This window comes from Microcaecilia unicolor, chromosome 1 (genome assembly GCF_901765095.1).
Source record: "Microcaecilia unicolor chromosome 1, aMicUni1.1, whole genome shotgun sequence".
NCBI lineage: Eukaryota > Metazoa > Chordata > Amphibia > Gymnophiona > Siphonopidae > Microcaecilia > Microcaecilia unicolor.
In genome coordinates, this window is record NC_044031.1 from 241,111,739 (window position 1) to 241,136,856 (window position 25,118).

The following is a 25,118-nucleotide window of genomic DNA, read 5'->3' on the forward strand; positions in this document are numbered from 1 at the left end:
CATTAACTATGAAGTTCACCCCCTTCCCCTCATGATCCCTACCCGCTTGCTTTGGTGGTTTGCAGTCTTTGAGTGGGTCACTGGTGATGTTAGTCTCCTCCCCAATATGAGCGGATAGTCATCAAATGTAATTAGCTTAGCGACTAATAGAGCAAAAAACTTATGCGAGTATATGTTAGGTGCATATATGCTACATAAGGCCACCTTCTTTCCCTGCAAGAGGCCCGCCACTATCATGAAGCGGCCATCTGGGTCCTGATACATTCTATGCATTTCAAATGCCATGTTCTTTTTGAATAATATTGCTACTTCTCTCTGTCGGCTGTTATAAGAGGCATAGTATACTTCCCCCACCTAGTCCCTCCTTAGTCTGACATGCTCAGTATTCCCCAAATGCGTTTCTTGTAACAACGCAACGTCAGCTTGTTGCTTTTGCAGCGCCTGCAGTATCTTAAATCTTTTAACTGGTGAGTGTATGCCATCTACATTTAGAGAAACAGCTTTCAGACTAGCCATTTGAAAATGACCTCCACAGTCTTCTACTGAGAATTATTTCCACAGAAGGGGTCTCCCAGCCAAACTCCCCAGGCATTCCTATATCCACCGTGAGATGTGATAATGGCCTCCCTTTCCTGTACAGTGGACAAACCCTCCCCCAACCCTTTCCACCCACTCCCCTGATCAGCACCAACTCCCCCGACCTCATTTGCTACCCAGACCCCATCCCTTTTTTCCAAATGACTCTCTTGTATTCTTCTCCCCAGCACCACCCGCTTTCCCTTTCCCTTGCGCCACCCCTGCCTTTCCCAAATCAGTTCTAAACATCATGTAACTATACCATGTGCATGGAAACGAAAATATTTAGCCCCACTGCAAATAATAACAAAGAAATTACATTGCCATAACAAACAGTAGCAAAATATGAAACAAGGTATGAGGCATAAATACTTGCAATCCATAGCATGTAACTGGGCCACTATGACTCTGCATATGCTTGCCCACTCAGTTCACATGCGCTTGATGCCAGATCGTTGTTGCGAAAATGCATAGATGACATCCTTCACATCTTTACCGTCAGAGGAGCTACCCATCTCCGAGAGTGCTTCTAAGTCAGTTCTTGTTTCTGCCCACCCACCATGGGCACCTCCTGCCTGCCAACTCCAAACTGCTCAGGCGTTCTTTCCAGCCAAAATACACCTCTCTCTCCATCTTGACTCCGCTTAGGGTACAGAAAGCTGCCATTCATCCACTACCAGCCAAATCAGTCCAAACAGCTGCAGCCTCCTCTCATGGGCTCAGTTCTGCAGACGCTCCACGTATGTCCCTAATTCTTTGGGATCTGTGAAGAATATTGCCTTGTTGTCCTGTAGAATCCGTACTTTTGCAGGAAAAAGAATTGCAAACTTCACTCCCTTTTCAAACAGCCTCTTGCAGTGCTGCCCCATCTTCTTGCGTTTCTCCGATAAAGCAGCTGAATAATCTTGGAACAGTAGAATTTTATTGCCTTCAAACTCAAGCTCCTTTTTTTTTTTTTTTTTTTTCTAAACGCTTGCAGGAGTTTCTCCTTGTCAGCATAGTTGAGTATTCTGGCAATAACCGTCTGTGGCCGTTTTGCTCCCTCTTTCAGCAAGCCAATTCTATGGACCCTTTCAACCTTCACTGCTTTCTCAGGGCCCTGAAAGCCCAGCTGCTCTGTTATCCACGACTCCATTAGGTGCCATAAGTCTTTATCTTTCGATTCAGGGAGACCCACAACTCTCACATTGTTTCTCCTGCTCCTGTTCTCAAGATCATCTAACTGCTGCTCCAGCTTTCCACACTTGCTCAAGAGCCACAAGCCTCGTGTCTGCCGCTACCGCTCTGTCCTCCTGCCTGGAGATTTGCTCCTCTGCTTGCTGCAGTCCAGCCCCTTGCTTCTCCACCGCCTCCCTTATCTGCTCCACCGACAATTGAAATTTAGATAATTTCTCCTCCAGTGTGGCGGTAACCTGCTGAATCAGCTCCTTGAAGGCATCTGCCGGCTGGCTGGCCTCCCCTGAGGTCTCCTTCGCTGCCGCCACCACCATTTTGGCGCTCACTTCCAACATACGGGTCTTTTTGAGCCTTTGATTCTTTGCGAGCATGCCAGGCTCCCGACCTCTCTATCTCTCCTTCTGGAGCACAGATGCACAGCCCAGCTTTTCTGCGGCACTAACCTTCAGGTTGATTTTTTTTTATTAAGAGATTCTGCAGGTTAATTTAAACAATTTAGGGGGAATTGGGAGCGGAGCCGGATCGCGAGCGTCCGTTCAGCCACGTTGCATCACGTGACCCCTCTCTCATGCACTTAAGCATAAGTTTTCATTAGATATTGGGTATGTTACTGCCCCCACCCTCTTGCTAAAGCTATAATTTTACCCACACCCACCTTCTGATTGTTTATCTGGATACAGCAGATGTCCTTAGTCATAGGAGTCTCTGTCTTAGTTGCTGACCAGCAACTTATCACAAGTTAGCATAGGCCAAATGTCAAACCACAAATTTCTACAGCCTTAGAAAGGTAGTTACCAGAAAAAATACTGTCTTGCAATTCCAGATCTGCTCCCAGCTCAAGAAAAAGCAAAATAGCAATATTAGAATAAAAACTAGAAATATGTATGGTTTGCACCTTTTCATGGCCTCTATGATATTTGGATTTTTCACTCACTTATAGAGCAGGGGAGTTTCATTTGTGTACATATTTATTCTTCATATTTGGTTTTTATGTTATTGAGAGACATACATGTACAAAGTTGTTCCTGCCTTAGAGTGGGTATAATTTTGAGCAGGAGCTTTTGGGTAGGTTGTTTAGTAAAGGTATGTATAAGGTGCAGTGTATGTTCATATGTACCTTCCCAGCCTAGACATGTTCTGTGATTTATGGTTGCCATTAAATTAGGTCATTGAAGAAAAGATTAATTTGTTAGGTAATTGAGGTAAAATAATTCCAAATTACTGATCAAGCTAGTAGAGTGGTTGGGGATGGCTTACTCACATTCTGCCTCCTATGCTACTATTCCTTAAGGTCTCTTCCATTGGATATCGCAAGTAAAGTTTATTACTCTTTAAGTCAGATCGCAAAAGACATTCACCCAAGTCAGTGTACAGCAAGAATAACCTGGACATAGGCAATATGTGTTTTAAAGCAGTAAAAAATAGTACATGGTATAGTTTAATATACTACTTTCAATATCAACACATTAAAACATCTTAAGTGAAAGCAGAGCATACAGACAGACAGATATTTGATAAGCATGACAAAGTAAAGTAAAAAATTGCATGTGAAGTAATAAAAAGTTATGAGTCGTAAGCAAGTCCTGCTGCAGCAAGGACAACAGATGGTACCGTGTTTCCCCGAAAATAAGACCTACTCCGAAAATAAGGCCTACCGGGGTTTTGCTGCAAATTTGTATTATAAGGCCTCCCCCGAAAGTAAGGCCTACCTGAAGCAGTGCCGCCGAGAGCCGGACAAAGGCCGCTGCCCCCCCCCCCCCCGAGGTCGCCGCCCCCCCCCTCCACCCGCCCTCCGTTGCTCCCGGAACTACGAGTACCTGAAATGCCTCCTTTCACCTTCCTTCGCAAGTTCGGAGCAAGCAGCAGCAGGGCAGGCCACTCCTTCCTTCCGTGTTCCGCCCTCGCCTGATATAACGTAACGTCAGGCGAAGGCGAGGCACAGAAGGAAGGAGAGGTCTGCCCTGCTGCTGCTTGCTCCGAACTTGCGAAGGAAGGTGAAAGGAGGCGTTTCAGGTTGGGAGCGACGGAGGGCGGGTGGAGGGGGGGCCCGGCGACCTCGGTTGGGGGGGCGACCTTGGGTGGGGGTGGCGACCCCGATGTTTCCCCGAAAAAAAATAAGACCTCCCCTGAAAATAAGACCTAGCGGGTCTTGGGGAGAAAAAATTAATATAAGATAGCGTCTTATATTCGGGGAAACACGGTAGTCATAATACATGTGATTATCTAGTTGCAAGCCTAACTTCATTTGTATCTTTTAGTGGAGGTGGGGGGGGGGGGGGGGGAGAGGAAGGGAGTGGTGTATTCTACTTACAGAATGTGAAACTGGGTAGCAAGGCAAATTTAGTTACTTTTCCTCAACAGGTAACAATGGTTATAAAGTCCAATTAATGCTAGATGCCCAGCTCTTTAAACGAGCAATAGGAAGAGATCTAAAAGTTGAAACATTTAGTTTTGTCAAGAATGTGAAAATTATATAAAATCCTAAACAGAATGCACCACATTCTTGTAAGCTAAGAATCATATGGAAGATGATACCTCTTGGAGATGGTGTGCTAGTACTTTTGAACTCTGACTTGGAAGCACTTACCTTTTGAGATGTGCATGCATGGTGACTTCTTGTATGCATATTTGTTTTGACTATCTTGAAAACCGTACCTATTGGATTGAGTTGTGAAACCACTGCAGTGAGTGCAGTGGTGATTACATTTCATGTCACAACTATGCTTTTCTAATGTGTGTTCATTTTTACAACAGGACTCATGGCTACGAGTGAATTACCTAGATGTTTTTAGGCATCGCTTCATGAGTCATTTCCCGTATTCTTTACTTGAAACAGTGAAGCACAAAAAGAAGAATTCATGTAGAAGGTATGGTTGAGCAATAAGGTGGCAATAATAAGTTCATAAATTAAAGATGAGATAAACTTGAGTACATTTTAGTATCCATTGCCATTGAAGAAATACAAGAATTTTTGCTAGCTTAATAAGGTAGTGGATGTTTTCTTTTGTGTGAAAAAGTCCATCTTAAAAACTTTTTCTTTACTGCATATCTAGTAAAAATGTTTTATTTTCTTAATGATACGAGTAAGGAAAAAATATAGATAATTTAGTTCACTGTTTTCCAAGCCAGTCCTTAAGTACCCTTTGCCAATCTGTTTCTCAGGACATCCTATATAATAATTCTCACTTCCAGCGTTCTATTCGTCTTGCTGCCTGTGACCGTGGCTCCTTTGCAGTTGGTCTGCTAGGCTCAGTAGCTCTCGCTGACGTCAGTGGACCCATTATGACGAACCACCAGTGGAAAAAAAAAAACCCCACTCACAGCTGATCCAAACCCCCCCCCCCCCCCCCAAACCACAAACTGGCATGCGCAAATTTGACAGCAAAGAGAAAGACAACAACAAAAACCGAAAAGGCTCGAGACTACCTGACTCGCTGAACTGCCACCCTACCAAAACACTACTGATGCGGACAACAAACTCCCTCCACAGTTACCGAGTCACCAAAAAACCCAGAAAAACCTCGAGACCGCCTGACTCGCTGAACAGCCGCCCTCCCAAAACACTACTGACGCGGACCACAGCCTCCCTCCACAGTTACCGGTGTCAGCAAGAGAAAAACCTCGAGACCGCTTGACTCGCTGAACAGCCGCCCTCCCAAAACACTACTGACGCAGACCACAGCCTCTCTCCACAGTTACCGGTGTCAGCAAGAAAAAACAGAAAAACCTCGAGACCGCTTGACTCGCTGAACAGCCGCCCTCCCAAAACACTACTGACGCAGACCACAGCCTCCCTCCACAGTTACCGGTGTCAGCAAGAGAAAAACCTCGAGACCGCCTGACTTGCTGAACAGCCGCCCTCCCAAAACACTACTGATGCAGACCACAGCCTCCCTCCACAGTTACTGGTGTCAGCAAGAGAAAAACCTCGAGACTGCCTGACTCGCTGAACAGCCGCCCTCCCAAAACACTACTGACGCAGACCACAGCCTCCCTCCACAGTTACCGGTGTCAGCAAGAGAAAAACCGCGAGACCGCCTGACTCGCTGAACAGCCGCCCTCCCAAAACACTACTGACGCAGACCACAGCCTCCCTCCACAGTTACCGGTGTCAGCAAGAGAAAAACCGCGAGACCGCCTGACTCGCTGAACAGCCGCCCTCCCAAAACACTACTGATGCAGACCACAGCCTCTCTCCACAGTTACCGGTGTCAGCAAGAAAAAACAGGAAAACCTCGAGACCGCTTGACTCTCGCTGAACAGCCGCCCTCCCAAAACACTACTGACGCGGACCACAGCTTCCCTCCACAGTTACCGGTGTCAGCAAGAAAAAACAGAAAAAGCTCCAGACTGCCTGACACGCTGAACAGCCGCCCTCCCAAAACACTACTGACGCGGACCACAGCCTCCCTCCACAGTTACCGGTGTCAGCAAGAAAAAACAGAAAAAGCTCCAGACTGCTTGACACGCTGAACAGCCGCCCTCCCAAATCACTACTGATGCGGACCACAGCTTCCCTCCACAGTTACCGGTGTGCAGGATGCACAGCTCCAGAGCACCTAGTAACGAGCAAATTTTACAGCGACTCTGGAGCTGTTGGAGAGGAGGGAAGAAAAGGCTGCCTGCTTGTGCTCCCTACCAAAATCAATTCTGACCCCCCCTCCCTGTTTTGAAGATTTCCTAGTGGTGCAGTGAACCTCCCCGCGCCCCCTGCAACACTTCACTGGTGGTCCAGTGGACCCTGACACCTCCCCTCTCTCCCACTCCGTGCCCCAGCAGCCCAGTGAAGATCTATCCTGGTGGTCTAGTGACCCCTCCTTGCCCTGCCCTGCCCATACCTTAAAAATTTGGAGGCAGGAGGGCAGTTGCAACACCTCATCACTCCTGCTTTGGGCCCCACCGCTTCCAAAGTGGCAGCACCCAGCCCCTACCCAGTGTATCCCAGAATGCACTGGGCAGGAGCTGGGCGCTGCCATTTTGGAAGTGGCAGGGCCTGAAGGAGGAGGTGTTGCTTCTGTCCTCCTGCCTTCAACTTTTTAAGGTATGGGCAGGGTAGATCATTACTGTGTGTGTGTTGGGGGGGGGGGAGGGATTTGAGGGGTATGGGGTCCACCAGACCGCCAGGGAATTGTTTAAAGGGGGGAATTAGGAAGTGGAGAGGGGGTCAGGAGGCGGTCCCCTGGACCACCAGGGATCTTTGTGTAAGCAGTAAAATGTATTTGATAGTTTTGAGTCGCAAACAGCAATCGATGCACAAAGGGGGAGTCAATGCATCTCATTTGCATGCGATCCCCTTTGTGCATTGGTGGTTGTTGTTTATGACTCAAGGCAGCTGTATTTTATGATTGCCTTTGTGCATCGGGCCCTCAGTCTTTACTCCTGGAAGACATGACAGTGCCCCAAATCTCTCTGACTACTAACTACCAATAGATCTGTCTTCCAGAAATAGTGTAAATCTTTAGAAAAACATTATCCTATCTTCCAGCAATAAATTCCACAGTTTAATTGTTCACTGAACAAATATTTTGTTTTAAAACTGTTACCAGTTAGTTTCTTGGAGTATCCCATAATCCGAGTAATATTTGAAAAAGTAGGTAACTATTCTCTGTTAAGCAATGTATGATGTTTATGTTTATATATTTCTCTAGGAACTACAGGTTCACAAATATTTTTAGTTCTGTTTTCTCTTTATCTAGCAGCAAGCATGGAACTATTCCATTTAACAACCTGGATCATCTTTTACTGAACCTGACCTTGTGTGACATCATGGTCTCTCTGGCAAACACTTCCACAGTTCATTTGGATTCTGGTTGGCTAGATATGATTAGAACGTTTGTGACTGAAACCCTTGTGGATGGCTGGAAATTGAATAACAAACAGTTAATCCGATTACTTGGAGTAACCTGGAGACTTATGCTTGTACAGCAAAACAAAGGTACGTGATAGCTAGAACAAGATAAATCTTTCTGGTTCCTGTTAAGTGATTTATCCTTTGCTTTTCTTTAATCTCTTGTGAAAGGTAGGTACTTTTAGTTTCTTATTCTCCTTTTATTGGTCAGAAAGAGGACAAGGAGAAGCTTTGAATTATTGCTGTGCTTCCCTGTGTAACTGATTTATTACCAAATTCTTCAGTTTCATTGGTCTAGTAACATAATACCATTTCAGTTAGAATAACATAAAGCAGAGGGAAACTTTGTAGAATTGATTTAGGATTATTGGGATCTTAATAGTGTTCATAACAGCTTGCCGTCTGCTGGTGGTTTTCTGAAGAAAGGTGAGTTTCATGTAGTGACACTGACATTTCTAGAACTTTCTAGGAAAATCTTAAAGGCCCTTTTGGACATGTGTGGTGGTTCCTGCATTCATGCAGCATATTTCCTTCAGTTCATTTTCCACTAAGCTCATTGCTTGTATTTTTTGTCTCAGCTGACTGCTGAAATTTCTTGCTTCATGGCTTTGGACCTGTTTTCTTCTGGACAAAAATAATGCCATGATATTACTTTCTATTCTTGCTTAGTGTTCTAGCCATGTGATTTGTCAACTTCATATTTTTTTTTCAACTTTTCCTGTTTCGTGATCTCTGATCAGCCATTTTGCTGGGAATCCTCTTTTTTTGCCTACTTGGTTTATCTGCACTTCTCTTTTGTTGTTGTTGTTACTGTTAATGTAATTTAACAATATAGTTATCAAGAAACCTTTAAACAGAACGGAACCTGTAAGAAGTGGTTAAATGGCATATAAATAACAAAAATAGAAAAAAAAAGCCCTACTTATCAGGAAAACATGCCATTGTTAACTGTTATTTCCCACCCATTCCACCCATTACTTTGCATTATATAGATTGTTTATAGATCATTGTTGATTTACCTAAAGTGGTTCATGAATTCAACTACATTCTCTCCACTGTCCTAGTTCTGCGATTTAAGCCTCATCCCTGGTTCTCCCCAGTTTCTTATTTATGTATTCTGTCTGTCTTGGCTTAATTGTGGGCTCCACAGTTCAGGGGCTACCTCCCTATTTTGCCATGTCCAGCCCCAAAATGCACTTTATTGATGCTTCTTTTTTTAAGTGTAATAATGTTTTTATTGATGATTGCATAAATGATACAATATCGTGCCAATCCATATAACTCTGGTAGTAAACATTTCAAACCTGTACTTATACATCTGAACATCTATCATCAACATTTTCTGTCCCCCCCCCCAATCCCTCCCCCCACCCCCCTTTTTTTTTTATATATGTTTATTAACTGTATCCAATGTAAAAAAAAAAAAAAAATCTGTACAGAATTATTGTCAAAAAAGCTTCATAGGAACCTTTGAACTGTATCAATCAGCAACCATAGCATTGCTCAGCAAGTTCAAAATAAAGTATGGAATGCTGTCAACATTCTGTAGTCAGTACATGAGATTTCTGTGCTTCACTACTTTCCATGTTTCCTCCGTCGTATGCCAAGGTTACAATTTATCAACAAGTTAGCTCCCACAGGGCAGGAGAGACACATCACGGTTTTTAAATGTCATCCTCCCTTCCCCATCTCACAGACTCCCTTCATCCTATATCATATCCATCCCATCTATCTTCCCCTTCCCTTTTATTGATGCTTCTTAACATATGCGCCTAATTCTTTCTTTTGCACATGGCTTCCTTAACTCCCCTCATAGTGCTTTCTTAACTCCCCCCCCCCCCCCCACAAGGGTTGTTTATTCATATAGACTCATAAGACCTTGCTCTTTTTAGCTGGCTCTGTTGTTCTAATTCAGACCCCCCCCCCCATATGTTTTGTCTGTTTGTGAGACTATAAGCTTAAAGAAGCAAGAACTGTTATATAAAACTGTAAAGTGTTGCTTATCACTGATAGTTTCCTTGTTTTCTGTAATTGATCCTTCTTTAATTGTACAGCGCTAAGTTTTTGATAGGCCACATGCTTGTCTCAAGGATGTGTTTTGTTATAAATAAAATTGAAGGGATATGGGACCTGAGAACTTTGTTAATGCAAGTGAGCTGTACTTATTTCTTTGTAGGATTTGATAAAGGAAGTCATTTTTTTGTTGGTCACCTTAGACATATCAGCTGTATTTGTACGGTGAACCATCAGATTTTACTTGGAAGGTTGAGAACTGTTGGAATTGGTGGTTGAGTACTAAGCTGGTTCCAGTCTTTTCTAGAAAATATGAAATTTTGTGTGACAGTAAATGATATTAAGTCTGTTGAAGTTCCTTGTTTATCTGCTGTTCTATTTAATATTTTTTATTGCCTCTTTGGCGGTTATTGAATTATTTAGACTTGTCATACAAATTATATGCAGCAGATATCCAGTTTATTATTCAGATTGATCAAGGAGCAGACACTGTTTTACATCGGTTGTCAATGAGTTTGACTGCTGTTCAGCAGTGGATGAAGGGCAATCGTATGAAACTTGAATGTGGGTAAACCACAAGTTATCTCGCTATTCATCGGAAGATATTGTTTCCAGATGAGTGATGCTTCAATTCCAATTCTGCACCAAGCTCGTAATCTTGGAGTTACTTTGGATTCCTCATTGAGTATGAAATTTTAAGTTGTAAACATAATACAGATGGTTTTCCATAAATTGAGGAGTGTTCGTAGACTGGTCCTTTTAAGATACGAGATGAGTTAATATGTATGTTTATAAAAATTAATTTAAAGTATAAAGGTAAGGGTAAGGGGCCAGTGACGATTTTGGTGAATCTCAGGGTTGAACATCCTGTGTGAAATGAGTCACCAGCTGAGGCTCATTTGATGGTTCCTGTACTCACTGACATTTGAAAAAAATATGTATGAATACCACAGGTTGGGATAGAGAGTGGAATAACTGCAATCAACTTGGCAGCCATTGATAATTATTTAACTGTGCTTACACTTCCACTTAACACCTGATCAATGTGCCTCCATTGATGGTGAAATAACTAGGGGTGGACAATTAACGCATGGATTAATAAGACAAAGCCAACATGGATGTAGTGAAGGTAAATTTTTCCTCACCAATCTATTACATTTCTTTGAAGGGGTGAACAAACATGTGGATAAAGGTGAGCTAGTTCATATTGTGTATGTGGATTTTTGGAAGGCGTTTGACAAAGTACCTCATGAAAGACCCCAGAAGAAATTGGAGAGTCATGGGATAGGAGGTAGTGTCCTATTGTGGATTAAAAACTGTTTAAAAGATAGAAAACAGACAGTAGGGTTAAATGGTCAGCATTCTCAATGGAGAAGGGTAGTTAGTGGGGTTCCCCAAGGGTCTGGGCTTGGACCGCTGCTTTTTTTTTTTTTTTTTTTTTTTTTTTTTATCTTTTTATTAGAGTTAACAATTTTCAAAGCATACATTAACGCATATTGACAATATATGCCATACATTTTGCAGTACCAACAAGAAAAAACAAAAACAAAAAGCCCCCCTAAACTCCCCCCTCCCACCCCTCTCAGGAACACATCATCGAAAGGTTACACTTTGTTTTGCCACAAGAGTCACCAAATATACTCCTCATCCTGTAAGCCCTCGCCACTCTACATAAGTGGACCAGGTTTTAAGAAATCTCATCATTTCTCCTCTTCGCATGGCAGTCAATTTATCCATCATACAGCAATAGTCCACCTTGGTAAGTACTTGGTCCACAGTGGGCAGTGTTTGTTGTTTCCAATACTTTGCAATTAAAGTCCTGGCTGCTGTAACAATGTATCTTAAAAGTGCTGAGCAGGAGCCTTTACTCTCTTTTGCAACTAAATTTAACAAACATATGTCAGCATCAAACTTTATTACCAGTCCCATCCCGCTCTGCAGTCTGGACTGTAAGTCCTGCCAGAACTGCTGTATCATTGGGCATTCCCACCAGATATGCCAAAATGTACCTTCTGCCCCGCACCTACGCCAGCAGAGTGCCGATCCATTTTTAAAAATACGGAAAAGTCGGCTCGGGGTCATATACCATTGATACAACATCTTATACCCATTTTCCAGTAAAGGAGTAGCTACTGAAAATGCCAGTAAACGTTTAAATATTCCTTTCCAGACCAGTGGATCATATGTGGCACCCAGTGTCGTCTCCCATTTCTTAATGTATTTGCCCAGTGGTTGGGTCTTATGCAACATAGCTCTGTAAATGCGGGATATCCCCCCTTTGCCTTCCCCTGATCTCATGGCTAACTCAAGCTCTGTGTCTGCAAGGGCTAAGTCCTCTCTCGCTTTTCTCTGTATAAAGTCTCTAATCTGCATGTACGAGAAGTAGTCTTTGTCCCCTAACCCAAATTCCTCCTGAAGTGTGTGAAATGAATGGCACTTCCCATCTTCCCATATTTGGCCCAGCAAGCGCAGCGATGCTGCAGACCAATGTCTATATACCCCATCTGTCCGACCTGGAGTGAAGTCGGTTGCAAAAATGATAGGGGTCATCACATGATATTTACGCCCAGGGAACCATGCCGCTCTACATCTAACCCATTCCCCCAGGATCACCCCCATCGGACCCCGTATTCCGGAGATAAGGTCTCGAATGAGCGGCAAGGGGAGCCACGCTACTGCCCATATTGGCACCCCTTTTAAGCCCCATTGCGCATCGTAGGTCCACAACTTATTCGGGCCTCTCTGTACCGTGGACAGCATCTGAAATAGGGCGGCTCTATAATATAGGCTAAAGTTAGGCACTCCCATACCCCCATCTTTCCGTAGTTGAAAGAGAACACTACGGGCCACTCGAGGTGGTCTTCTACGCCAAATAAAGGCGAACATTTTCTTATGAAGAGTGTGAAAAAATGTGTATGGTATATGAACTGTCACTGCCATAAACAGATACAGGAGTTTGGGGAGCAGTGTCATCTTAACCGCTGCTATTCTACCCATCCATGACATGTGTAGCCCTCCCCATCTGTCCAGTTCTTGCAAGAGTTCGCGTAGTTTAGGTAAAAAGTTCTCCCGAAATAGGTTCCCAGTGTCTGGCGTTAAATTAACCCCCAGATATCTAATATACTGAGGTGACCAGAGGAGATGGAAGGAGGTTTGTAGCTGCTCCTGTAGCTCCGTCGAGCACTGTATGGGCATGATCTCAGACTTCTGCATATTAATTTTGAGACCAGCCACCTGGCCGTATCCCTGAATTATCTGCATTACAGCTTGCAACGATATCTCAGGCTGCGATAGTGTCAGCAGTATATCATCTGCATAAAGCAGTAGTTTGGTTTCATGCCTCCCAATTCTAATGCCTTGTACTGCAACTTCTGCTCGAATCAAGATTGCTAGTGGTTCCATGGCTAGTGCGAACAGTAATGGGGAGAGGGCACAACCCTGTCTTGTGCCTCTAAACACTTCAAAAGGCTCTGTTGTCGTGTCATTAATTCGCAGCCGACTCATCGGCCGTTGGTAGAGCGCCGCGACCCAGCTTAAGTACTGCCCGCCAATTCCAACCTTCCGTAGCAGTTCAAACAGGAAGGGCCACAGCACTCTATCAAACGCCTTCTCGGCGTCCAGTGACACAAACACTGCCGGGTGTCCCAATTGTTTAATTCTATCCAGTAGATATTGTGCTCGCCTAGTATTGTCAAAGGTCTGTCTATTTGCTATGAACCCGGCTTGGTCCTCATGAACCAGATATGGGAGTACTTTCTGCAGCCGGGCAGCCAAGATGGTGGTCAATATTTTATAGTCAGTCCCCAGCAGGGAAATAGGCCGATATGAGCCACAACTTTGCGGATCTTTATGTGGCTTTAATAATAAAACCACCTCCGCTAGGCACCAAGATCTTGGGAGCCCGGTATCAGCCTGTATAGTATTGAATACTCTAAGTAGAATTGGTGCCAATAACGAGTTAAAACATTTATAGAATCGGTTATTATACCCATCTGCTCCTGGAGCTTTTCCACTAGGCAGACCCTTAATTGCTGATGTCACCTCTTCTAGCTCTATGGGGGCAGATAACATCTCATAATCATTCCCCCTGAGAGTTGGCATATCTATGTTACTCAAATAGGCCCGAATGGCCTCCTCCTCCATCCCCTCCTCTGGACTATAGAGTCTCTGATAGTATTCCACAAAGAGTCTCTTAACCTCTGCCGGTTGATCCCAGAGCCGCCCGTCCTCTGTTCTCACTCTACTAATGACATTCCTTTGCCTTAACTGTCTTAATTTATATGCTAGTAATTTACTAGCTTTGTTATTAAATTCATAAAATTCCTGTTGTGTCTTCTGCATCTGCTCTTTAATAACCTTGAGGTCCAAGTCCAGCAATTGCACCCTAGCTCTATGCAATTCCTCTTGCTGACTCGGGGAGGCCTGATTCTGTTTGGCTAATGGGTCTAACCGCTGTATTGTTTGTCTCAGAATTGTTTCTTTTTCCTTATGGTCTTTCTGTAGAAAGGCTTGTATGGAGATCAGGGACCCCCTAATCACTACCTTCAGGGTTTCCCATAGCGTCTCTGGTGCTATGCCCAGGACATCATTAAATTGCAGGAACTCCCTGATCTCTCCTGCGAGTTTCTGAACAGTTTTTGGATCGTCTAATATTCTATCAGGGAGCTGCCACCTCAACTGTCTATCTTGTACTGGGAATCCCCGGAGTGTTATAGAGAGAGGGGCGTGGTCCGACCATGTTCTTGTATGTATTTCTGAAGATTCCACCTGCACAGTCACACCCGCGCTTCCCATCCACATATCTATTCTTGAATAGGAATCATGGGGAGCCGAGAAGCATGTATAGTCCCTCTCTCCCCCATGTAACACCCTCCAAATATCCACCAGACCCCACTGATTTAAAAACTGAAGCAAGTTATCCCGATCTGATTGCGCATAGTTCGCTGTCCCACTAGAGTTGTCTAACGAGGGGTCCATCGTCAAATTAAAGTCCCCTCCCAGCAAAAGCTCCCCTTGCACATTACGTGACAGCTGAGCGCCCAGTGTCTCAAAAAAGGCTCCTTGCGCGTAATTCGGGGCATAAATGTTAACTAAGGTGTAGGTATGACCCCCGAGACTCCCCACCACAATCACAAACCTGCCCCCCACATCTCTCTTGACCATTTGTATTTCCCATTGGTGCCCTTGTTTAAATAATATCCCCACACCCGCTGTTTTTGCTGGTTGCCTATTGGATGCCAAGAATTGGAGTGGGTATCTAGGGTGCTGTAGCAGATGTTCGTGTCGGGGTAATAGGTGTGTTTCCTGTATAAAGAGAACTTCCGCCTTCACCCTTAGTGCCTCTCGGAAAAGCCTCCTACGTTTTAGAGGAGAGTTAAGACCTCGTACATTTAATGATAAGCATGTAAACCCAATCATGGTGGGGCTTTATCTGTAAATCTATCAGCCTTTCTCCTGATCCATTGCAACTTAGCTAAACCATATGTAGTGTTATCAGTTTCCTGAGAGATCCCCACAACCCATCCCCCTCCCTCCTCCCTTCCCCTATCCTTATTTAACCGATGGGAGAACTGAATCCCACCACCAAAATTGTGAGAACGGTGACTACCCTTTCGCCAGTAAATATCCAACTATCCCATATCCTTGTCTATAACTACAATCTTATCTCCCTTACTTTCCTCGTACATATCAACTCGTGGGCACACACATCACATCAACCAAACCTTGAGCCTCAATGTTCATAATACAGCAGTCAAGTTATATTAAATCGTGCTGAAGTCAGCTGCTTCTCAGATTGTTGTCTAGTGAGGCGTCCCTTGCCTCTCGCCACTCGCGTCCAACGTTGTCTTATCGGGCGTGCATCCCCCTCCACTCTGGTCTGTTCCTCCGGGGGCCTCCGGGGTGCCTCTACTTCTGGCCATTTTTCCCGAGCTTCCTCCGCATTAGTAACCCTGTGCCATTTTCCGTCTTGGTTATATGTCAAAGCAAAAGGGTGCTGCCATCTGTAAGGTATTCCTTTATCTCGCAGGTATCTGGTATAGTTCCGCAGCTCCGCCCGTCGTTTTAATGTGGCAGGGGCAAGGTCTTGATAGATTTCAATAGGGAAGGATTCCCACTGCACCACTTCCAATTTCCGTGCCTTACGGAGGATAGCTTCCTTTGTTTTGTATTCCGTGAAGCATGCAATAATGTCCCGGGGCACGTTGGCTTTCGTGCGTGCCAGCATTCTATGCGCTCTGTCTATTTTGATCATGGAGGGCGTCACTTCTTGCCCCTCTTCAGATAGCAGCATACTCGCAATTTGCTGTATGGTCTGTTCGCAGTTCACATATTCAGCTTGCTCCGGTATGCCTCTGAAACGTAAATTAGCTCTCCTCCCTCGGTTTTCCAGGTCTTCCACCTTCTCACTCAGGGACCTGCACATGGCCTGTTGCGCTTCCAGCGTAAGTTCGACGGAGCTCAGGGCTTCCTGCTGGCTCTCCATTTGTTCATCCAGCTCCACCACGCGGTGTCCCATCTCGGAGACCTCGCCCCGAAGCTCAGCTGCTAGGGTCGCGAAATCTTCGCGGACCCCTTTAATATCCGCTCGAATCACCTCCAGCAGTGCCCAAAAGTCTCTTGCAGAAAGTTCCCCCTCCGCCGCAATATCTACTGGTGATCTATCGCGTCGGGCCTTGTCGGATTTCCCGCTTTCTTCTGCGGGCGCCATCTTGTCCGCCATCTGCAGCGGCCGGTAAGAGAAGTCTTTTAAAGATTTGCGGGGTCCAGACGCCTCTTTGCCTGCCATCCCCGTGCTCCGCTGCTCCTCTAATGCTCACTAAGTCCGATCGTGTGTTCCGATTTCGCCACCTGTAGTTATATATTATCGATCTTCGTTACTGGCGTGTGGAGCTGTTCTCTCACACCGCCATCGCTCAGCGTGACGTCACCGCTCTCCGGACCGCTGCTTTTTAACATATTTATAAATGACCTAGAGGTGGGAGTAACTAGTGAGGTAATTAAATTTGCTGATGACACAAAGTTATTCAAAGTCATTAAATCGCAGGAGGATTGTGAAAAATTCCAAGAGGACCTTACGAGACTGGGTGTCTAAATGGCAGATAACGTTTAATGTGAGCAAGTGCAAAGTGATGCATGTGGGAACGAAGAACCTGAATTATATCTATGTCATACAAGGTTCCACGTTAAGAGTCACCGACTAAGAAAAGGATCTAGGTGTCATCGTTGATGATACGTTGAAATCTTCTCAGTGTGCTGCTGTAGCTAAGAAAGCAAATAGAATGCTAGGTATTATTAGGAAAGGAATGGAAAACAAAAATGAGGATGTTATAATGCCTTTGTATCGCTCCATGGTGCGACTGCACCTCTAATATTGTGTTCAATTCTGGTTGCTGCATCTCAAAAAAGATATAGTGGAATTAGAAAAGGTGCAGAGAAGGGTGACGAAAATGATAAAGGGAATGGGACGACTTCCCTATGAGGAAAGGCTAAAGTGGCTAGGGCTCTTCAGCTTGGAGAAAAGACGGCAGAGGGGAGATATGATAGAGGTCTGTAAAATAATGCGTGGACTGGAATGGGTAGATGTGAAGAGTCTGTTTACACTTTTCAAAAGTACTAGGACTAGGGTGCACGCGTTGAAGCTACAAAGTAGTAAATTTAAAATCGGAGAAAATATTTCTTCACTCAACTTGTAATTAAACTCTGACTTCATTGCCAGAGAATGTGGTAAAGGCGGTTAGCTTAGCAGAGTTTAAACAAGGTTTGGACTGCTTCCTAAAGGAAAAGTCCATAGACCATTATTAAATTGGACTTGGGGGAAAATCCACTATTTCTGTGATAAGCAGCATAAAATGTCATGTACTTTTTTGGGATCTTGCCAGGTATTTGTGACCTGGATTGGCCACTGTTGGAAACTGGATGCTGGGCTTGATGGACCTTTGGTCTCTCCCAGTATGGCAATGCTTGTGTACTTATGACAGGAAAGATATTGTTCTTGCTGTATCTTTGATCTATCGTCAGCATTTGATTTAATAGATCATTCTTGCAACATTTGAAGGCATTACAGGAGTTGTTTTTAAAGTGGTTTGATTTATTTTTGAGTCATGGAACTTTTCAGGTTTCCTTGAGCCCCCTACTTTCATCAGAATTTCAATTAGGTTGTGGAGCGCCACAAAGTTTGGCATTATCCCCAGTGTTATTCATTATATGTTTAAGTCCTTTTGTTGGCAAATTCAGAATTTGGTTTTGAGTATTTTTTGTTATGCAGATGACGTTTTGATTACGGCATGGATTAACCTTCGTAGAATGGATATTTCAAGATTGCAATCTGGGTTGGATGTAGTATCAAATTGGCTGTTTGATCATCAGTTATTTTTGAATGTTCAAAAGACCAGAGTCTGTTGGCTTAAGTTTTATTTGGGCTTGCCATTTAGCCTGTTGAAAGTTTCTGATATTTGGGAATACGTATCGACTCTAGATTAACATTTTATGGACAGATAAAGTGATAAGAGGGCTTTATGGTACTTCAAAGATTACAGTCCATAAAATATTTGTTTAATGAAGATGTATTACATAGTTTGATTCATGCCCTATTAATTTCAAGGTTAGATTGAACATCAAAAACAGAGAACAGTATATCCCCCCTTCATCCCCTCCCCCCCTATCCCTTACAGTAAACCCCCTCCCCCCTTGTTACTAGTGGAGTGTCGTAGTGTGAAGTCTGTGTTATAGCAGTCATAGTCTTGGGATAATCAATTTAGGTGCATCTAAGTCTATCCCATTTTGTAATCGCCAGGATCGATATTGTTCCCATTGCAAATTAAATTTTGTTACATGTCCCAGTTGTAGAGCTGTCATTTTGGACATTTGGTATAGATAGTCCATAATGAGGCATATTTTCAAAGCACTTAGCCTTCCAAAGTTCCATAGGTTTCTATGGAACTTTGGAAGGCTAAGTGCTTTGAAAATATGCCTCCTTGTGTATCACCTTTATCGCTGGTGGAGCCAACTGACTTTTCCACGCTGATGCCAATGTGATTTTTCCAGCTACCAGCCAAACTGTCGTGAGCCGGTGAATAGACAACCGAACTCCTGGGGGTCGAATATGTAGCAAACATATCTCCAGTTTCGTTGGATATCTTACCCCAGTCACTGTAGCAAATAAGTCCAACAGTTCTGTCCAGTATGGTTGAATCTTAGGACAAGACCACCAGATGTGGAGCATATCGCCCACCATTGAACAGTTTCTCCAACACTGAGCAGACCCCTGTCCATACATTTTTACCAGTCTCTGTGGTGTGTAGTACCACTGATATAGTATCTTATAACTATTTTCAATCATCGAACTAGATATGGAAACCCGCAGCAAGTGTTCCAATGCTTTTTCCCATTGTGTGTAATCTATAGTGATCTGCAGGTCTCGTTCCCATCGTTGTAGATAATATAGTATGGGCCCCTTGTCACTAAGTAGTGCAGCATATATGCGGGAGATACAACCCCTGTGACTTCCCACTCTCACTGCTTTTTCTAGAGCCGTCTCCTCTATAAGTAATTCTGCTTTAGCTCTTTTGTTTATATAGTCTCTAATGCGATTGTAGTGAAACAAATGTGATAGTGGTAACCCATAATCCTCCTGTAATTCTGCGAATGGGAACACCTGACCCTCATCCCAAAGCTGGCCCAATGTGCCCAAACCTCTCTTCTCCCATTGTCTATATATTAAGTTATCCATCCCCAACGGACAACCTGGGGCTGTTTTTATTGCCATTTGGTGGAAATAAAGGCGGTTAGGAAGATGTTTCCTCCTTATAGCCAACCATGTCTGCAAAGGATATTGCACCGCTAGAGGGGCTCTCTTGATATACGTCTGTAGTTGGCCCTTTGGTATCCATAGTAGAGAGTCCAAATTGTTTAGTCCCATCCATTGTTGCTCTATTTGGCACCATGCTTTTGTACTACCAGCGCTCCATCCCGCCAGCACCCGCAACTGTGCCGCCTGGTGATATAGAATAAAATTTGGCACCCCCATACCTCCCAGCTTCTTGGACTGATACATTATAGTTGCCCTCACTCTGGGTGGTTTATGTTGCCATATGTATGCAAAAACCTTCCTTTTAAGTTGCCTAAAGAACCCCCTCGGCATTGGTAGAGGCAGCGCAAGAAATAGATAACAATTTGGGTAGTATCATCATTTTTATCGCTGCCACTCGTCCCAACCAAGATAATTCTAAGCCCTCCCATCTATCCAGATCTTCAAATAGTTCTTTAAGTTTCGTGGGAAAGTTAGCCTAGAAAGGGCTTTTTCTTGTTTGGCACCCTTTCTATAGAACATGATTCCTAGAGAAATATGCACAGAAATAAACATATCAAAGTTTAAGGTTATGTTAAAAACTTTTTATTTTAGACAGACTTTTAATTTTATAGAAAAACAACACGAAAGCAGACACTAAAGTTCAAAAAGTCTTTATTCAAACAAACCCGATGTGGCCACGTTTCACCAAATAGGCTGCATCAGGGGTAAACATAAACAACTAACCAGGGACACACAAGACTTAGCCCTGGCAGTAAAACTGAGCATCCAAGATGACTTCAGCAGTTTTAGTCATCTTGTATGCTCAGTTTTACTTTCTCCCTCTCCTCTACCCTCTACTCCTCCCGTGGGTCTAGCACCTTTCTTCCTCTCTCTCCCCCTCTCATGGCCCAGAACCTCTTTTCCTTCCCATCCTCCTCTCCATGGATCTGGCATCTTTCTGCCCACTGCTTGTAGCTTTTTTTCCTGTAGCCTAGCAGCAATTCACACAGGCTGACTCCATAGCTTTCCTTTTCCCATGTCCCACTCTCTCTAAAGCAACTTTGTTTAGCGGTTAAAAGAGCAAGTTGCAGTAGAGAGGGTGGGATGTGGCAGATGGAAGGCCATGGAGCTGGCCTGTCTGAATCGCTGCCGGGAGCAGGAACATGTAAGTTAACCAGCAGTGGGTAGAAAGAGGTGACGGACCCATGGGGAGGAGGACGGGAAGGGAGCATAAGTACATAAGTATTGCCATACTGGGAAAGACCAAAGGTCCATCAAGCCCAGCATATGGTTTCCAACAGTGGCCAAGCCAGATCACAAATACCTGGCAAGATCCCAAAAAAGTACAAAACATTTTATGCTGCTTATCCCAGAAATAGTGGATTTTCCCCAAGTCCATTTAATAATGGTCTATGGACTTTTCCTTTAGGAAGCCGTCCAAACCTTTGTTAAACTCCGCTAAGCTAACCGCCTTTATCATATTCTCTTGCAACGAATTCCAGAGTTGAATTACACGCGTGAAGAAAAATTTTCTCCGATTCGTTACATATTTCTAACAATAGCTCCGCAAGCTCATTTTTCAGTAGGTCCAGGAGATTTGCTACTCTTCAGTTTGTAGAACTGCCCCATTACATCCTCCAGGGTTACAGAGAATTCATTAAATTTCTCCGACTCGTCAGCTTTGAATACCATTTCCGGGACCGGTATCACTCCCAAATCTTCCTCGATGAAGACCGAAGCAAAGAATTCATTTAATCTCTCCGCTACGGCTTTGTCTTCCCTGATTGCCCCTTTTACTTCTCGGTCATCTAGCGGTCCAACCAATTCTTTTGCCAGGTTCCTGCTTTTAATATACCTAAAAATTTTTTTACTATGTGTGTTTGCCTCCAACGCAAACTTTTTTTCGAAGTCACTCTTAGCCTTCCTTATCAGCTCTTTGCATTTGACTTGACATTCCTTATGCCGTTTCTTATTTTCAGTCAGTTCCTTCTTCCATTTTATTTCTTAGGCTCCTGGCATTCGCATATAGACATTGCAAATAACTTTTTTTTTTTTTTTTTTTTTTTTAAACCGCAAGAAGAAGGCCTTTTACTTGTCCTTCAGGGCATAGGTAAAACTCCAAAAGGTAGTTTAAAAAAAAAATGTAGGTGGTCTTGAAAAAGACCTTTAGCGAGAGTCTCCTTAGCAGACTCTCGCTGACTCTCACTAAAAGTCTTTTTCAAGACCACCTGTGCATTCTACAGTATTTTTTAAAACTGCCTTTTGGAGTTTTACCTATTCACACAGCTAACAAGACGCCTGAGGCAAGCCTGTAGCCTAAACACAGATCTGTGTCTAGTCTACAATGACTACAATAGACTACTGTGAATATTAGTCTATTGTCCTAGTCTCTTGAGGTATTGGCCCACTTCCTTTTTGCTGTTTTCTGTGGGATTTTGGTGTTCGTCCACCTTAGGCGGACTTTTCTCCTCATCACTTATATTGCATTAAATTGAAAGATGCCTTCTTAGAATTTTCACATAAGCACCCCTTAACAATATTAGCCACTGCTTGTATAACGTAGCTTGAATCCAGTATAGAAAGTAACTATCCTTGCTTCAACAATCTAGTTTAAACTATACAGAACTATTAGTTCAATATCTATTTTGAATTTAATTAACTATTAATTTGTTATGTATTTAGTGGCATCAGAGAAGTTGATTCGAGCAGTTTATGTACTTTACCAGCAGAGGGATCTCTCGTTTCCTATCCGTACTATGCTTCTGAGATTCTTCAGCAGGGTTTATCAAAAAGAAGATTTTTGCCCTCATCTACGAAGGTAATAATAATTTAAAAAAAATCTTATTTTACTTTAGTTTTGCTTGATTACATTGTTTTTGAAATGATCCACTTTTTGTCAGCTTACATACTAGACACTTAAAAAAAAATATGAATCATGAGAACAGATACTTTTAGATAAATGGTCTCCCATGGAGATAAGTTTTATAGATCAGTGATTCTCATGCCAGTCCTTGGGGCACTCGTGGTCTGTAGTCGCAATACAGATGACCAGTGCTTTTTTTGTATTAAAAAAGGTACTGGTACTCATTATGGGTGGGGGGGGGAGAGGGTGTCAACATTTATGGCTCCACCCCCTGTGGTAGCCACACCCACAGTTAACACACCCCTTATACCAGCCGTGGCAGTATCATTAAAAATACCAGTATAGGAGCAAAAAATAACTTGTGATTTTTTTTATTATAAATATTTTCTATAAGCTGTTACAGCTCAAGTATACCCAGTGCAAAATAAGACAGCAGATGTAAATTCTCAAATTGGACATCTTCCAAACACTAAAATGATTTTTTTCTACCTTTGTTGTCTGGTGACTGTTTTTCTGAACATGTTGGTCCCAGTCTCTGATTCTGAGGCTCTTTATCTGATCCCTTAACTCCGTTTCTAGGGCTTCCTTTTCATTTATTTCTTTACTTTCCTCCTTCATTTCTTGCCCTACATCCATAGGTAAAAGCTGGGTCCTCTGCGGACTTGATTGGAGGAGGTATAGAGTGGATCCAGCTTTTGCTTATCATCCCTGTGCAGATTTTCTCCTCTTTTCCCTTTCCCTCACCTTGTCGGTATGTATCTCCTTCCTCTCTCCATCACGTCCAGCATTTTTCCTCTCTCCTTCCCTCCATCCATGTCCAGCATTTCTCCTCTCTCCTCCATCCATGTCCAGCATTTCTCCTCTCTCCTCCATCCATGTCCAGCATTTCTCCTCTCTCCTCTCTCCTCCATCCATGTCCAGCATTTCTCCTCTCTCCTCCATCCATGTCCAGCATTTCTCCTCTCTCCTCTCTCCTCCATCCATGTCCAGCATTTCTCCTCTCTCCTCTCTCCTCCATCCATGTCCAGCATTTCTCCTCTCTCCTCTCTCCTCCATCCATGTCCAGCATTTCTCCTCTCTCCTCTCTCCTCCATCCATGTCCAGCATTTCTCCTCTCTCCTCTCTCCTCCATCCATGTCCAGCATTTCTCCTCTCTCCTCTCTCCTCCATCCATGTCCAGCATTTCTCCTCTCTCCTCCATCCATGTCCAGCATTTCTCCTCTCTCCTCCATCCATGTCCAGCATTTCTCCTCTCTCCTCTCTCCTCCATCCATGTCCAGCATTTCTCCTCTCTCCTCTCTCCTCCATCCATGTCCAGCATTTCTCCTCTCTCCTCCATCCATGTCCAGCATTTCTCCTCTCTCCTCTCTCCTCCATCCATGTCCAGCATTTCTCCTCTCTCCTCTCTCCTCCATCCATGTCCATCTCACTTCTTCTCTCTCCTCTCTCCTCCATCCATGTCCAGCATTTCTCCTCTCTCCTCTCTCCTCCATCCATGTCCATCTCACTTCTTCTCTCTTACCTCCCCTCATGTCCAAAATTTCTCCTCTCTCCTCTAAATTCATGTGCATCTGCGTCTTCTGTCTTCCCTCCCCTCCATCCATGTGCATCTGCGTCCTCTGTCTTCCCTTCCCTCCATCCATGTCCAGTATTTCTCCTCTCCCCCTCCACTCCATCCATATGCATCTACGTCCTCTGTCTTCCCTTCTCTCCGTCCATGTCCAGCATTTCTCCTCTCTCCCTTCCCCTCCAACCGTGTGCATCTCTTTCCTTCCCTCCACTCCATCCATGTGCATCTCCTTCCTGTCTTCCCTCCATCCATGTCCAGCATTTCTCCTGCCTTTCCCTCCATCCATCCATGTCCAGAAACTCTGTTCTCTCCCTAGCCCTCTCTTCCCATCCATGTCCAGATTCTCCTCTGCCCCTCCCATCCGTGTCCAGCGATTTCTCCTCTCTCCTCTGCCCTCCCCTCCGTGTCCAGCGATTTCTCCTCTCTCCTCTGCCCTCCCCTCCGTGTCCAGCGATTCTCCTTTGCCCCCTATCCTCCCCTCCATGTCCAGTAACTTGCCCCAGCCCCACCTGCCTGCCCTTAGCTTCCCGACAGCCCTGCTTTCTGTTCCACCCCCCCGTGACACGTTTAAATCTTTTATTTATTTTTTTTACGTGACGTCGCAGCGCCAGCGTTAGTGAGAGGACCAGGCTCGCCTCCTCCTGCCTTCCCTTTGTGCCCTCTGTGTCCCACCCTCGCAGAAACAGGAAACTGCATCACAGGAAGGTGGGACACTGAGAGGGAACGAAGGGAAGGCAGGAGGAGGCAAGCCTGGTCCTCTCACTAACGCTGGCGCTGCGACTTCACGTAAAAAAAAAATAAAAGATTTAAATGTGTCGCTGGTGGCAGGAATGGAAAGCAGGGCTGGGGCGCTAAGGGTGGCGGGTAGGTGAGCCTAGGGAAAAAAGGTGCCGGTATGCCGTACCGGCACAAAAAAAGCACTGCAGATGACACACTTTTGGGGTACCTGACACTTAGTATAAATTCTGAAAGAAATGGGTCCCAAACAAGACTGCCATTGGTGAGTGAAGTGTCAAGCGCAAATGAATTCCCTTATCCTTAGATCCAAGCCTACTGCGCCAAAATAATAGAACTAACGTCACACCCAAGTTTTATTTACAGTAGCAGCAAATATAATATCAGAAAGACAGGAATGAAGACAATCTCATTACAGAAATAGTTTAGAGTAAACACATTTTACCCTAGATGGAATTCTGTTTCACTCAGGCTACCGTATCCCCACAGAGCACTAATACAAAAGTACATGGCACACGTACAACCTGATGCAGATAACAGCGTGTTC

At 44.2% G+C, this 25,118-nt stretch overlaps 1 protein-coding gene across 3 annotated transcripts in view; it reads left to right on the forward strand.

Annotated features, from left to right (window-relative positions):
* The window catches only part of TEX10 (testis expressed 10), a 236,419-nt gene that overhangs the window by 22,059 nt on the left and 189,242 nt on the right, over positions 1–25,118 (forward strand). Inside the window, exons 4-6 of one of the 3 annotated variants that reach the window (XM_030205096.1) lie at positions 4,507–4,619; positions 7,428–7,687; positions 22,086–22,221. In XM_030205096.1, the coding sequence (XP_030060956.1) occupies positions 4,507–4,619; positions 7,428–7,687; positions 22,086–22,221 (509 nt within the window). The remainder of the gene's footprint in view (positions 1–4,506; positions 4,620–7,427; positions 7,688–22,085; positions 22,222–25,118) is intronic. The other 2 variants (XM_030205101.1, XM_030205108.1) reach the window with 2 other exon arrangements.